We start from the raw sequence: 17,001 nt of genomic DNA on the forward strand, positions 1-17,001 counted from the left end.
ACACAGGGGTCAGAAATTCCCAGAGATGTAAATTTTTGCTTAACTTTTCAATTTCACAATTCAATTGTGAAAGGCTTCGTTTCCTCAAAAGTAAACTGCTGAACCTGTTATCATCCAGGAGAATGTGGAAATAAAATAAAACACAGAGTTTGTACAGAAGGTGCAGGTCAATTGTTCGGGTAGAATCTGTTGCATCAAAACATTTACACAACAGCAAATTAAACGCGTCAATAATTGCAATTATATACGGGCGTAAATATGGCTTTTAAATTTCATCTCGTATTCTTTTGGCCTCTGGCAAGAGCTAAATTATGACACGGTTGCAGATGGCATAGCATTCAAACTCTTGGTGTGCCATGATTGATCATGTGGGACCCGTCCCTCGATTTCCAGGCCCATCGTCCGATTTCCCTCAATCGGTTGGAGGATGGAAGTGGCAGTCACAGCAAAGTTCCAGGTTCAATCCCTGCCAAACTGAGTTCTGCTGGGATGGTATTAGGTGGATGATACAATTGGGCTCAGGAACAAATAGTGGCGCCTGTGTGCAGAGCTTATTATTGAAGAGGACCAGCTTTGGAAAGTGTGAATGACAATGAGTAATGAGGACATCAGGACGGTGAAGCATTGCACAAAATGTCTATTAATGGCAACCAGTGAAGTTGAAATAATATGAGAATCTCCAATTAAATATATATTAAATCTATTAATATGATGATAAAGCTATTAATATGATGGATGATAAAGCTATTAATATGATGATAAAGCTATTAATATGTTGATAACGCTATTAATATGACGATAAAGCTATTAATATGATGGTTAAAGCTATTAATATGATGATCAGACCATTATCTTCTCAACAGGAGCATTGCTCGAGAAATCTTAAACTGAATGGTAGTGAGGACATCCCACGCATAGAAATCAATGACAACTGTAATCCCAAAGCACTCAAGGCCGTGCCAGAGGTAAGATTGGCTGACAATGTAGGACCGTGTAGTGGTTATTCTGTTGGACCAATAATCCAGCAGAATGGGCCATAAAATCCCACTGTTGCAGTTTGAGAATCAGATTTTTCTTAAAAAGTTGGTCCCAGTAAAAGTGATATGAAAAGCTGTTGGATTGTCATTAAAACCCAGCTAGTTCACCAATAGCAGGGGCTGGTTTAGCACAGTGGGCTAAACAGCTGGCTTGTAATGCAGAACAAGGCCAGCCGCACGGTTCAATTCCCGTACCGGCCTCCCCGACCAGGCGCCGGAATGTGGCGACTGGGGGCTTTTCACAGTAACTTCATTCGAAGCCGGCTTGTGACAATAAGCGATTTTCATTTCATAATCTGCTTTCAGGAAGGATAGCTGCGATCCTTACCAGTCCCCGACTAATGTGGTTGACTTGTAACTGCTCTCTAAAGTGGCTGAGGATGCTCTTACGAGGACAACGAGGGGTGGGCTAATCCAGAGAATAATTTATTTAAAAATCACTGTGTACTCGGTGATGATGAGATATACATTCCTACTTGTTTGATGGCTAATCCCATTGTTTCACTGCACTTTGTCCCATGATTTAAAAAACAAAAGTTTTACTTTCTGTAAGTACTTAATTTCTATCCCCCAAATGAATATTCACAACTGTTGGCACTCCCCCTGAGTATGGCGAAGCCCACAGAGCTGATGCAGACAGTTAATGCTGTCTTTTTTGACAGACTCAAAAGGATCGCTCCCTTCTCTCTCCACAGGTGCTGTCAGATTTGCTAAGACTTTCCAGCATTTTCTTTTCTTTGTTTCAGATTCCAGCATCCGCAGGAATTTGCTTTTATCTTTAGTGCTGTTCCTTAGTTGACACAACAGAAGGAAAGGATTCTACTTCAGCCCCGTCAAGATATCATAACCGTCCCCTCCCCTAGTGCTCCAAAACCTTCTTCCTTTGTTGTATAAATTTCACTGAACTCTCAGCCTTCGAGCGATATTCCTAGATTATGCTGACCATCGCTATCTCTTGATCTAATGCAAGGGAGAAAAATTGACAATGCCAGCCCTGCCCCAGCAGAAAGGTCTACTGCTTCTCTGCATGTAATCCCATGGTACTGAACCATACAGACTAAAACTCCCAGCTGCTATCCACGGTCTAACTTCCCTCTCAAATGGTTTGGGGTTGTATCAAACTGCTATCATCAGTTCAAGGAGAAGGTCCACAAACACCGTCTCAGTATGACTAGGGATGAGCTAGGATAGCGGCAGCGATGCTACAATTTGCCTCAGTGCATTTGGGCTGCCAAGAGAAATCAGAAATAAGAACAGAGAATGCTGGAAAAGCTCAGCAAGTCTGGCAGCATCTGTGGAGAAAGAAAACAGAGTTAATGTTTCGAGTCTGTATGACCCTTCCTCAGAGATGGAGAGGCAAGAAGTGTGATGGATTTTATACTGTGGAAAAGGTGCGGCGCAAAATAGAAGGTCAAAATAGAAGGAGCACAGGAGAGATTTAGCAAACACAAGTCAAAGGGAGTGTAAATGATAGTTAAAGACGACATAAGGTGTGAATAGTGGGTTAAAGGTCAGATGGCAGAATGTGTTTGATCAGAACGAGGTCAGTGCTGTCTGAAAGCAAAGCGTAAAAACGAGAGAGAAAAAAAACTCAACTTAGCTTCCCAATCCTCATTGCTTATCCTGCGACTCGACTGGAAAGTACTGAGATGAATATCGAATGAATATAAGATTACGGGGCAGCACGGTGGCAGGGTGGTTAGCACTGCTGCCTCACGGTGCTGAGGACCTGGGTTGGATCCTAGCCCCGGGTCACTGTCCGTGTGGAGTTCGCACATTCTCCCCGTGTCTGCGTGGGTCCCACCCCCACAACCCAAAGATGTGCAGGTTAGGTGGATTGGCCACGCTAAAATTGCTCCTCAATTGGAAAAAAATAATTACATTTTAAAAATAAGATAAGGTTGCGCATGGCTATGCCGCTACACACAGTGAGATAGAACATAGAACATTACAGCGCAGTACAGGCCCTTCGGCCCTCAATGTTGCGCCGACCTGTGAAACCACTCTAAAGCCCATCTACACTATTCCCTTACCGTCCATATGTCTATCCAATGACCATTTGAATGTCCTTAGTGTTGGCGAGTCCACTACTGTTGCAGGCAGGGCATTCCACGCCCTTACTACTCTCTGAGTAAAGAACCTACCTCTGACATCTGTCTTATATCTATCGCCCCTCAATTTAAAGGTATGTCCCCTCGTGCTAGACATCACCATCCGAGGAAAAAGGCTCTCACTGTCCACCCTATCCAATCCTCTGATCATCTTGTATGCCTCAATTAAGTCACCTCTTAACCTTCTTCACTCTAACGAAAACAGCCTCAAGTCCCTCAGCCTTTCCTCATAAGATCTTCCCTCCATACCAGGCAACATTCTGGTAAATCTCCTCTGCACCCTTTCCAAAGCCTCCACGTCCTTCCTATAATGCGGTGACCAGAATTGCACGCAATACTCCAAATGCGGCCGCACCAGAGTTCTGTACAGCTGCAACATGACCTCATGGCTCCTAAACTCAATCCCTCTACCAATAAAAGCTAACACACCGTACGCCTTCTGAAGCAACCCTCTCAACCTGGGTGGCAACTTTCAGGGATAGTTTCCCAATGTTCACTGCCTCACCTCACACACAATGTCACCAACTTGGGTAAGCTGGCAGGGGGGTTGTGATGCCTGTGAAATTTGAACCCAAATATGATTTAGATCCTTACAACTTTGTGGTGGTCTGGCCCAGGGCCCTTTCCAGTCACCCACATCATCCCAATGCTGCCAACCTCCACATCATCCCAATGCAGCCAACCTCCACATCATCCTAATCCTGCCAACCTCCACATCATCCCAATGCTGCCAACCTCCACATCATCCCAATGCTGCCAACCTCCACATCATCCCAATGCAGCCAACCTCCACATCATCCCAATGCTGCCAAGCTCCACACCATCCCAATGCTGCCAACCTCCACATCATCCCAATGCAGCCAACCTCCACATCATCCCAATGCTGCCAACCTCCACATCATCCCAATGCTGCCAACCTCCACATCATCCCAATGCTGCCAACCTCCACATCATCCCAATGCTGCCAACCTCCACATCATCCCAATGCTGCCAACCTCCACATCATCCCAATGCTGCCAGCCTCCACATCATCCCAATGCTGCCAACCTCCACATCATCCCAATGCTGCCAGCCTCCACATCATCCCAATGCTGCCAACCTCCACATCATCCCAATCCTGCCAACCTCCACATCATCCCAATGCTGCCAACCTGCACATCATCCCAATGCAGCCAACCTCCACATCATCCCAATGCTGCCAACCTCCACACCATCCCAATCCTGCCAACCTCCACATCATCCCAATGCTGCCAACCTCCACATCATCCCAATGCTGCCAACCTCCACATCATCCCAATGCTGCCAACCTCCACATCATCCCAATGCAGCCAACCTCCACATCATCCCAATGCTGCCAACCTCCACATCATCCCAATGCAGCCAACCTCCACATCATCCCAATGCTGCCAACCTCCACATCATCCCAATGCTGCCAACCTCCACATCATCCCAATGCAGCCAACCTCCACATCATCCCAATGCTGCCAACCTCCACATCATCCCAATGCTGCCAACCTCCACATCATCCTAATGCAGCCAACCTCCACATCATCCCAATGCAGCCAACCTCCACATCATCCCAATGCAGCCAACCTCCACATCATCCTAATGCAGCCAACCTCCACATCATCCCAATGCAGCCAACCTCCACATCAACCTAATGCAGCCAACCTCCACATCATCCCAATGCTGCCAACCTCCACATCATCCCAATGCTGCCAACCTCCATATCATCCCAATGCTGCCAACCTCCACATCATCCCAATGCTGCCAACCTCCACATCATCCTAATGCAGCCAACCTCCACATCATCCCAATGCAGCCAACCTCCACATCATCCTAATGCAGCCAACCTCCACATCATCCCAATGCAGCCAACCTCCACATCATCCCAATGCTGCCAACCTCCACATCATCCTAATGCAGCCAACCTCCACATCATCCCAATGCTGCCAACCTCCACATCATCCCAATGCAGCCAACCTCCACATCATCCCAATGCTGCCAACCTCCACATCATCCCAATGCAGCCAACCTCCACATCATCCCAATGCAGCCAACCTCCACATCATCCCAATGCAGCCAACCTCCACATCATCCCAATGCTGCCAACCTCCACATCATCCCAATGCTGCCAACCTCCACATCATCCCAATGCAGCCAACCTCCACACCATCCCAATGCAGCCAACCTCCACATCATCCTAATGCTGCCAACCTCAACATCATCCCAATGCAGCCAACCTCCACATCATCCCAATGCAGCCAACCTCCACATCATCCCAATGCTGCCAACCTCCACATCATCCCAATGCTGCCAACCTCCACATCATCCCAATGCAGCCAACCTCCACATCATCCGAATGCTGCCAACCTCCACATCATCCCAATGCTGCCAACCTCCACTCAATCCCAATCCTGCCAACCTCCACTTCATCCCAATGCAGCCAACCTCCACATCATCCCAATGCTGCCAACCTCCACACCATCCCAATGCAGCCAACCTCCACATCATCCCAATGCAGCCAACCTCAACATCATCCCAATGCAGCCAACCTCCACATCATCCCAATGCAGCCAACCTCCACATCATCCCAATGCTGCCAACCTCCACATCATCCCAATGCAGCCAACCTCCACACCATCCCAATGCTGCCAACCTCCACATCATTCTAATGCTGCCAACCTCAACATCATCCCAATGCTGCCAACCTCCACATCATTCTAATGCTGCCAACCTCAACATCATCCCAATGCTGCCAACTTCCACATCATCCCAATGCAGCCAACCTCCACATCATCCCAATGCAGCCAACCTCCACTCAATCCCAATCCTGCCAACCTCCACATCATCCTCATTCTGCCAACCTCCACATCATCCCAATGCAGCCAACCTCCACATCATCCCAATGCTGCCAACCTCCACATCATCCCAATGCTGCCAACCTCCACATCATCCCAATGCAGCCAACTTCCACATCACCCAATGCAGCCAACTTCCACATCATCCCAATGCAGCCAACCTCTACATCATCCCAATGCTGCCAACCTCCACATCATCCCAATGCAGCCAACCTCCACATCATCCCAATGCAGCCAACTTCCACATCATCCCAATGCTGCCAACCTCCACATCATCCCAATGCTGCCAACCTCCACATCATCCCAATGCAGCCAACTTCCACATCACCCAATGCAGCCAACTTCCACATCATCCCAATGCAGCCAACCTCCACATCATCCCGATCCTGCCAACCTCCACATCATCCCAATGCTGCCAACCTCCACATCATCCCAATGCAGCCAACTTCCACATCACCCAATGCAGCCAACCTCCACATCATCCCAATGCAGCCAACCTCCACATCATCCCAATGCTGCCAACCTCCACTTCATCCCAATGCAGCCAACCTCCACATTATCCCAATGCAGCCAACCTCCACATCATCCCAATGCTGCCAACCTCCACATCATCCCAATGCAGCCAACCTCCACATCATCCCAATCCTGCCAACCTCCACATCATCCCAATCCTGCCAACCTCCACATCATCCCAATGCTGCCAACCTCCACATCATCCCAAACCTGCCAACCTCCACATCATCCCAATGCTGCCAACCTCCACACCATCCCAATGCAGCCAACCTCCACATCATCCCAATGCTGCCAACCTCCACACCATCCCAATGCAGCCAACCTCCACACCATCCCAATGCTGCCAACCTCCACACCATCCCAATGCTGCCAACCTCCACATCATCCCAATGCTGCCAACCTCCACATCATCCCAATGCAGCCAACCTCCACATCATCCCAATCCTGCCAACCTCCACACCATCCCAATGCTGCCAACCTCCACATCATCCAATGCAGCCAACCTCCACATCATCCCAATCCTGCCAACCTCCACACCATCCCAATGCTGCCAACCTCCACATCATCCAATGCAGCCAACCTCCACATCATCCCAATGCAGCCAACCTCCACATCATCCCAATGCAGCCAACCTCCACACCATCCCAATGCTGCCAACCTCCACATCATCCCAATGCAGCCAACCTCCACATCATCCCAATGCAGCCAACCTCCACACCATCCCAATGCTGCCAACCTCCACATCATCCCAATGCTGCCAACCTCCACATCATCCCAATCCTGCCAACCTCCACATCATCCCAATGCTGCCAACCTCCACATCATCCCAATGCTGCCAACCTCCACATCATCCCAATGCAGCCAACCTCCACATCATCCCAATGCTGCCAACCTCCACACCATCCCAATGCAGCCAACCTCCACATCATCCCAATGCAGCCAACCTCCACATCATCCCAATGCAGCCAACCTCCACATCATCCCAATCCTGCCAACCTCCACATCATCCCAATGCTGCCAACCTCCACATCATCCCAATGCTGCCAACCTCCACATCATCCCAATGCAGCCAACCTCCACTTCATCCCAATGCTGCCAACCTCCACATCATCCCAATCCTGCCAACCTCCACATCATCCCAATCCTGCCAACCTCCACATCATCCCAATGCTGCCAACCTCCACATCATCCCAATGCTGCCAACCTCCACATCATCCCAATGCAGCCAACCTCCACATCATCCCAATGCTGCCAACCTCCACACCATCCCAATGCTGCCAACCTCCACATCATCCCAATGCTGCCAACCTCCACATCATCCCAATCCTGCCAACCTCCACACCATCCCAATGCAGCCAACCTCCACATCATCCCAATGCTGCCAACCTCCACACCATCCCAATGCTGCCAAACTCCACATCATCCCAATCCTGCCAACCTCCACACCATCCCAATGCAGCCAACCTCCACATCATCCCAATGCTGCCAACCTCCACATCATCCCAATGCTGCCAACCTCCACATCATCCCAATGCAGCCAACCTCCACATCATCCCAATGCAGCCAACCTCCACATCATCCCAATGCTGCCAACCTCCACATCATCCCAATGCAGCCAACCTCCACATAATCCCAATCCTGCCAACCTCCACATCATCCCAATGCTGCCAACCTCCACGTCATCCCAATGCAGCCAACCTCCACTTCATCCCAATGCTGCCAACCTCCACATCATCCCAATGCTGCCAACCTCCACACCATCCCAATGCAGCCAACCTCCACATCATCCCAATGCAGCCAACCTCCACTTCATCCCAATGCTGCCAACCTCCACATCATCCCAATCCTGCCAACCTCCACATCATCCCAATGCTGCCAACCTCCACATCATCCCAATGCAGCCAACCTCCACATCATCCCAATGCTGCCAACCTCCACATCATCCCAATCCTGCCAACCTCCACATCATCCCAATGCAGCCAACTTCCACATCATCCCAATGCAGCCAACCTCCACATCATCCCAATGCTGCCAACCTCCACATCATCCCAATGCAGCCAACCTCCACATCATCCCAATGCTGCCAACCTCCACATCATCCCAATGCAGCCAACCTCCACATCATCCCAATGCAGCCAACCTCCACATCATCCCAATGCAGCCAACCTCCACTCAATCCCAATCCTGCCAACCTCAACATCATCCCAATCCTGCCAACCTCCACATCATACCAATGCTGCCAACGTCCACATCATCCCAATGCAGCCAACCTCCACATCATCCCAATGCTGCCAACCTCCACTCAATCCCAATCCTGCCAACCTCAACATCATCCCAATCCTGCCAACCTCAACATCATCCCAATCCTGCCAACCTCCACATCGTCCCAATCCTGCCAACCTCCACATCATCCCAATGCAGCCAACCTCCACATCATCCCAATGCAGCCAACCTCCACATCATCCCAATCCTCCTGTATGGAGGGAAGATCTTATGAGGAAAGGCTGAGGGACTTGAGGCTGTTTTCTTTAGAGAGAAGAAGGTTAAGAGGTGACTTAATTGAGGCATACAAGATGATCAGAGGATTGGATAGGGTGGACAGTGAGAGTCTTTTTCCTCGGATGGTGATGTCTAGCACGAGGGGACATAGCTTTAAATTGAGGGGCGATAGATAGAGGACAGATGTCAGAGGTAGGTTCTTTACTCAGAGAGTAGTAAGGGCGTGGAATGCCCTGCCTGCAACAGTAGTGGACTCGCCAACACTAAGGACATTCAAATGGTCATTGGATAGACATATGGACGATAAGGGAATAGTGTAGATGGGCTTTAGAGTGGTTTCACAGGTCGGTGCAACATCGAGGGCCGAAGGGCCTGTACTGCGCTGTAATGTTCTATGTTCTAACCTCCACATCATCCCAATGCTGCCAACCTATCAGAGGGATGTCGGTTATGGAAAGGTCCATGGACTGTGGATCATTGGGACTTGATTAGGAATGTATATTATCAAGGAGACAGGTATGCAACACAAACAGTGGTCTCACTTGAAGTTTTTTTTACCCTTTGACTCTTTTAGACGTGCCTTAAGAAGATTAAGGAAGGTCTTTCATATTACCACAATCAGTTCAGCCAACTTGGAAATGTGAAAGAATCAAAACACAACAGTGACATTCGGAAAGTTTCACATAATCTTTCAAAAGTCATCCTGGATCTCCTCAAGTCAATCAAGGTAATATTCATTTGTAGAAATTAGGAGGTTGGAGATGAAGCAATAGTTTGCAAGGCTAGAAGGCAATGTTCCTTCTAAACTGCACAGGTGCATGAGCACCCAGCAGCCTCGCAGGTACTGCACAGGCCCTGCACTGTGACATTTCACATGTGCTCAGCCACACAAAGTCGAACAGGACTGTGCACGGAAAAATAAACCTGCCGCTCACAATAACAACAGATTAAAGGAAATGTTGCTGGAGGATCCAGGGTGTGTTTTTAGGAGGGAAGTGATAATGGCAGGCTTCAAAGGGTTGGCAAACATTAGCTGAAGAGAGGGAACTGTTGGACATTTGGATTTAGAGGTTAGACATTTTGGGGAGTTATATTAGGGGCTGGTCTAGCACAGTGGGCTAAACAGCTGGCTTGTGATGCAGAACAAGGCCAGCAGCGTGGGTTCAATTCCCGTACCGGCCTCCCCGAACAGGTGCCAGAATGTGGCGACTAGGGGCTTTTCACAGTAACTTCATTGAAGCCTACTTGTGACAATAAGTTATTATCAATAATCAAACTCCTTTTTAGTTTTTGAAGGCTTTCCAATATAAACAAGATGACTTTGAAATGTTGTGAGAAGAAAACATGAATTACCTTCTGCTTTTAGTGGCTGATTCTTCTGTCGGAAAATTGCTTTTGCAAGAAAATCAGGGCACGATCCAGCGGAAAGGTTTCCAAGTGTCATTTGTGGCGGGTTTTGCTGGGGGTTTCCCGCTGGCTTTGCTGATGAGTTCACCACCGCTACCTAACGACACTTAGTCACTTTTTTGGGCCCTGGGGAATTTCTCACCAGTTTAGCCCATATTTCGAGAGTGGGATTTATCAGCCAACCCGCCACATGTTTTTTGGCGGCAGAGGAATTTACTGACCCTGCCTTTGTCAGCGTGATTTCCTGGTGACCGCACCCCACGTCATCAGGAAACACGCGTGCTGGCGTGGGACCAGAATCTCCATCTGACCTGGACAGCCGGTAGATCGGGGCCAGAATTCTTTTCATCATTGGGGAGCTGAAAGCGCTGGCCAGGCGGAACCTCAGCAATCAGGGCACCCTTTCAAAATGCGAGCTTGCGCTTCACCCAGCCATGGGCAATGTCACCCCCACACACATGGGCATTACCCCCCCCCCCCAACCCACCCAGTGAGGACAACCCACTAAGGGGTCCCTGAGAGACCCCGTTTTCAGGCATCTCCCACCTTCCACGACCCCACGCTTCATTCCCCTCAACCTTCCAGAGGCCCCTACTTACCTGCCCTGCACCCCCCCCCCCCCATCCTTCATACCTCCCTCCACTCTCCTTTCTCCTTTCATGGGCATGGCCCCCCCCCCCCCCCCCCCCCCTCAGGCCCTAACCCTTGGCAGTGCCACCCTGGCACCGCTCCTGCTGGCTTTGCAATGCCACTCGGGCACCTTAGCAGTGCCAGTGACAAGGTGCCAACATTACACGGGGGAGGCAGGGGGCCACCCTGCACTGTCCCTGACCACCGATGGCCCGGGAGACCCCCGGCTGCCATTTCGCTTGGGTCACGTTTGTGTGGACCAGGACTGAACGCCGCCTGGCTAGGGCCTCCCGGGTGAGCTCGTTGAAGTTAGTTTAAAACCGACTTAAGCAAGCATGGCTTGGTCTCGCCCATTACGGGTGGGATCCTGATCTCGATGCCTCAGGATATCTGGGTAAATCTCGTGAGGCGTACTGACTGCTGGGAAGCCGGGCATGACGCGGGCGAGTAGATTGCGCCCTAAGTGACAGCAATGGAGTCAGCCATGAATATTTAAAAAGGTTACTGGCTGATGTAATAAACGTATGTAGAAGGATCCATTAACTATTGCATAGAAGGATAATGGTTAATAAAGCCTATTCATCATTCAAAAAGATTAAGAACAGTTGAGTCAGGAAGTTTGTTTAAGGGAAGTAGTTTGGAGTCGACAACCAAAATAGGCTGTTTTCAAAAGATTTGGGAATAGATTTGTCATGTAATCCAGAAAAGTACCTCACCTTGACATGTTGCTTCAATGTAGGCAAAATGTGGTGTAAGGAAACCTGATTTTCAACAGATCTTTGGAGAGATTGAAAGGTACAGAAATTGAAAGCCACATTCTTGTGGCTAGTTAAACCTCTCATTCAAACTTGACAGAAATAAATTCTGTTCCATATACTCCATAATCAAGTGCCCCATACTTATTAAAATACGTTGCTGTGAACCAGAGAGGAAGGACGTTGAATGCGAAAAAAAACCATTTTAATGTCAATGCTTTTGAAATATTTTGTATACCGTGACCTCCATTCACTGCCCAACCAGAGAACTCCTCAATCTGGCAGAGAGGGGATTCTTTATCCCTGCAATCTGGGCTGGAATTAAACCCAGAGCCCAGAGGTGCATCGAATCCTGCTCCACTATCCATAAATCATTAATAACATTTACTGTGTGATATTATTCCAATTATGCAAGATATCACATGTACAACTTTTGCTGTTTTGCCAACGCTCAGTACATTTTATGTTTTAGAGCTCAGTCAGCAGCACAGATGACAGGACCGCAAACGTGGCTACAGGCAACAGGTCCATAGAGACACACAACATCAATGATTGGGAGCTGAACTGTACATTGTTTAGAACTCTTGAAAGATTTCAATCCTTCTCATCTCTCGTGGCCCGTGTCTTTGGACATCCTTCAGGCAACCCGTCGAAGCACCATAACACACGGGACTGTTAAGCTTTAGTTTAGGGTGCTGCTGGGCAAAGGCCAAAGTGCAGTCCAGAAAACTGTTGTACCTAATTACCTTTGGAGGTACCAATTAAAAAAGACAATGTGGTTCACTTCAGAACAAAATGTCTTAAAATGGCAGCCACATCTGGATTTCCCAAACATCACTTAACTCTGCAGATCAATTTTTAGGTGAGTACAGATTGTCATGGTTAAATGATTGGACTGTCTAATCCAATAGACCATTTTCACCATGATAGTTTGAGAATGAGAATCTGATTAAGAATTCAACTTTCAAAACACCTGGAAATAAAAAGCAATCAGTAAGAGACAATGATTGATGTAAAAACCTAACTGGTTCATTAATGTCCTTTCAAGAAGGACATATTCTGGCTCACATGGGACTCCAGTCCACACCAGCTGCTGCTGTGGTTCAGCAAACTCTTTCATTCAAGAACCACCTTATCAAGGCAATGAAGAAATAGGGAACGAATGTTGACACTCAGATCCTGTGAATGGGGGAAAACATCAACTGCATGTGTAATTCCAGGCATCGTATTTTTATAGGGAGACACTTTACTAGTCTTTTGGATGGGGTGGGATATGGAGTTTAGCGAGCAAGAATGAGATAGTGTATGTGATGTGAAGGAAATCCAGATCCAGGAACATATCTAACTTCATCCCACAATTCCAGAGCTTAATATTTTTGTGAGGCTGTTTTCTGAACCTGGTTTGAACGCTGGCTGGACAAAATGAAACATCCTTTCTTAAAGTGATATTACACCAAGACCACTGACCATCACAATAGTTATTTCTAAATCAACAATATTTCTACTGTTATTCTGCAAAGTTCTGAGTGATGACCTTGTCAGAAAATTATTTTTCTCCTCACTGTTTTCTGACCCCTACCACCACCACCCTTGGCTTAACTTACTAGCTTGTTGGATGGTAATTGACTAAAGATTTTTTTTGTACGTTTGAAAGAAATTCTGCTTGGACCTCTGGAAATGTGACACTTCCCCAAGCTTTGTTCTCATAGCCTGTGCTTTTTTAATTTCTTCATTTAGTCCCTTTAACAAACAAAATTGATCAATTTAACATAACTATTTGGTACAAAATATTCAATCAGCATTTATACTATTTAATATCTATTTATTTCAAACGTTTACCCTGCTCATGCTTATGTTCTACTGGTATACTTGAGGACTATAACTGTACTGTTCAACATGTAAGAATTACTTTAAATTAAGTTTGTAAAAGACAAGTTTGTAATGAATAAACTGTAATAAAGCTCACATTACATGGCAAGTATCTGATCAAGAATTGGAAGGCTCATAATACTGAAGAGGTAGAATTCCGAACGGACTACAGAAGATACAAAATGGATGCCGCCTGATATAAAATGGACTCTATCAATGTTCTTGACCCTATGTTATTATCAGTGTCTGCTGCTGAAGTAGTAAAGCTTTGTGCAAAACAGGTGATCCACAACCAGATGCATCCGGAGAGACAATGAGCCGTTGGCAACCTTTGCCCAATGTTTGTATTTTTAGCTATTTGTAACTGACATAGGGGCCCCAAATTAAGGAACTAGCAAGGAATGATAAAGGACATGTTTCAACATGGCTGGACTATTGACCCCGTGACTTTATGCAACCGTTATCTATGCAATGAATTGATTGGGTAAGGCAAACTGCCAATTAGAGGCTATAGGAGATAACCTGTATGGCATTGAAGATGCATGTTATGAATTGTGACGCGAACAGAATTGATTGGGTATATGTAAATGCGAATGCAAACTAATTCCGCTTTCCTTCTGTAAACCTAGTGCGACCTCAGCTCAGGCGAGAAAAGGCGCTTCACAGACCGTGGGAGTCAAAGGCCTTTTCTCCCAGAGCTCGGAAAATTAATAAATTGCTTCTTTACTCACTCAAAGGTTTATTCGTGAATATTTTCACCTACAATACTAACTGTTCCTAAAACTGGGTTCAATTGGATAGAAAAAGTGTAGAATGGCACACTGCATTAACAGATTCACTTCACACCCCCAGAAGCAGAAAAACTATGCCCCAAGCGTCGAGGCAGTGCAATCATATACAGACCTCAGTCCCCAGAGACAATTGTTAATTTTATCCCAACCTAGGTCGAGGTTATAGCTAAAACGTAGAAGCCACCGGGCAATTGGCCCACCCGCCAACTGTAAAAGCAGACAGGCCACGAAAAATCCTGGTCAATTGGCTTCTTGATTAACAGGAGGCACACTTCCAACTTGCTGACTGAAATATCACACAAGAGCGTGATGACATTGTAACATGTGTCAAGTAAACAGCAAATGGGAGTCCGAAGAGTTCATAGGAAAGATATTTATTCAACATAACAGCAATATTTCATAGACTCGAACAGGTTGATATTAAGAAGGAGGATGTGGACCTACCGCTGAGGAGGGCAGAGGGGAGCTTTCGGTATCTGGGGATCCAGATAGCCAGGAGTTGGGGGGCCCTACATAACTGAATCTGACGAGGTTGGTGGAGCAAATGGAGGAGGATTTCAAACAATAGGACATGTTACCGCTCTCGCTGGCGGGTAGCGTGCAGTCGGTCAAAATGGTGGTCCTTCCGAGGTTTCTGTTTGTGTTTCAGTGCCTTCCCATCGTGATCACTAAGGCCTTTTTTAAGAGAGTAGGCAGGAGTATTATGGGGTTTGTGTGGGCGAATAAGACCCCGAGAGTAAGGAGAGGGTTCCTGGAACGCAGTAGGGACCGAGGAGGGTTGGCGCTGCCAAACCTGGGGAGCTACTACTGGGCAGCAAATGTGGCGATGACCCGCAAGTGGGTTATGGAGGGAGAGGGGGCGGCATGGAAGAGGATGGAGATGACGTCCTGTAAAGGAACGAGCCTGGGGGCATTGGTGACGGCACCGCTGCCGCTCTCGCCGACAAAGTATACCACGAGCCCGGTGGTGGCCGCAACGCTAAGGATCTGGGGCCAGTGGAGACAGCACCGGGGTGCAATGGGAGCATCGGTGTGGTCCCCGATCAGGGGTAACCTCCGGTTTGTCCCGGGGAAGATGGACGGGGGGTTCCAGAGCTGGCATCGGGCGGGGATTGGAAGAATGGGGGACCTGTTCATCGACGGGACGTTTGCGAGCCTCGGGGCACTGGAGGAGAAATTCGAGTTACCCCCGGGAAATGCCTTTAGATATATGCAGGTGAGGGCTTTTGTGAGGCGACAGGTGAGGGAATTCCCGTTGCTCCCGGCACAAGAAGTTCAAGATAGGGTGATCTCGGGTGTATGGGTCGGGGAGGGCAAGGTGTCGGAAATACACCAGGAGTTGAAAGAAGAGGGGGAAGCGCTGGTAGAAGAGTTGAAGGGTAAATGGGAGGAGGAGCTGGGGGAGGAGATCGAGGAAGGTCTGTGGGCTGATGCCCTAGGTAGGGTTAATTCCTCCTCCTCGTGTGCCAGGCTCAGCCTGATACAATTTAAGGTGGTCCACAGAGCGCACTTGACGGGGGCGAGGTTGAGTAGGTTCTTTGGGGTAGAGGACAGATGTGGAAGGTGCTCAGGGAGCCCGGCGAACCATGTCCATATGTTTTGGTCATGCCCGGCACTGGAGGGGTTCTGGAGAGGAGTGGCGGGAGCAATATCTCAGGTGGTGAAAGTCCGGGTCAAGCCAAGCTGGGGGCTAGCAATATTTGGAGTAGTGGACGAACCGGGAGTGCAGGAGGCGAAAGAGGCCGGCATTCTGGCCTTTACGTCCCTAGTAGCCCGGCGAAGGATCTTGCTAATGTGGAAGGAGGCGAAGCCCCCCAGCCTGGAGGCCTGGATAAATGATATGGCTGGGTTCATAAAATTGGAGAGGATTAAGTTCGCCTTGAGAGGGTCTGCGCAGGGGTTTTACAGGCGATGGCAACCGTTCCTAGACTATCTCGCGGAGCGTTAGAGGAAGGTCGGTCAGCAGCAGCAGCAACCTTGGGGTGGGGGGGGAACGGGATGTCCTGGGAGGGGGGGGGGGGGGGAGAGGGGGGACTGCCTGGGAGGGTGGATGAGCAAGAGATAACATGAAGGGTTGGGGAAACTGGCACGTACGGGTGAGGGCCAGTGTACAAAGCTGTGTAAAAATATCATTTTGCCATGTATATATCTTGCTCTGCGCGATTTCTCGGTTTTTTTTGTTACAGCGGGGGGGGTTATTGTTTGTAAGGGAGAAAAATTGTGTTAAAAAACTTTAATAAATATATTTTTTTTAAGAAAAAAGAAGGAGGACGTGCTGGAAATTTTGAAGCATCAGGATAGATAAGTCCCCTGGGCCTGACGGGATATACCCGAGGTTACTATGGGAAGCGAGGGAGGAGATTGCAGCGCCATTGGCGATGATCTTTGCGTCCTTACTCTTCACTGGAGTAGTACCGGATGATTGGAGGGAGGCGAATGTTGTTCCCCTGTTCAAGAAAGGGAATAGGGAGATCCCGGGGAATTACAGACCCATCAATCTTACGTCTGTGGTGAGCAAAATATTGGAA

General features: G+C 48.3%; 1 protein-coding gene across 2 annotated transcripts in view; it reads left to right on the plus strand.

The window, feature by feature from the left end:
• The window catches only part of LOC140405440 (uncharacterized), a 94,293-nt gene extending 79,887 nt beyond the window's left edge, over positions 1 to 14,406 (plus strand). The window contains exons 2-4 of one of the 2 annotated variants that reach the window (XM_072493852.1): positions 864 to 965; positions 9,596 to 9,748; positions 12,286 to 14,406. In XM_072493852.1, the coding sequence (XP_072349953.1) occupies positions 864 to 965; positions 9,596 to 9,748; positions 12,286 to 12,492 (462 nt within the window). In that variant the 3' untranslated portion in view covers positions 12,493 to 14,406. Of the gene's footprint in view, positions 1 to 863; positions 966 to 9,595; positions 9,749 to 12,285 lie in introns of those variants that run through there. The other variant, XR_011938610.1, reaches the window with a different exon arrangement.
• The last annotated feature ends 2,595 nt before the right edge of the window (positions 14,407 to 17,001 follow it).

This window comes from Scyliorhinus torazame, chromosome X, assembly GCF_047496885.1.
Source record: "Scyliorhinus torazame isolate Kashiwa2021f chromosome X, sScyTor2.1, whole genome shotgun sequence".
Classification (NCBI taxonomy): domain Eukaryota; kingdom Metazoa; phylum Chordata; class Chondrichthyes; order Carcharhiniformes; family Scyliorhinidae; genus Scyliorhinus; species Scyliorhinus torazame.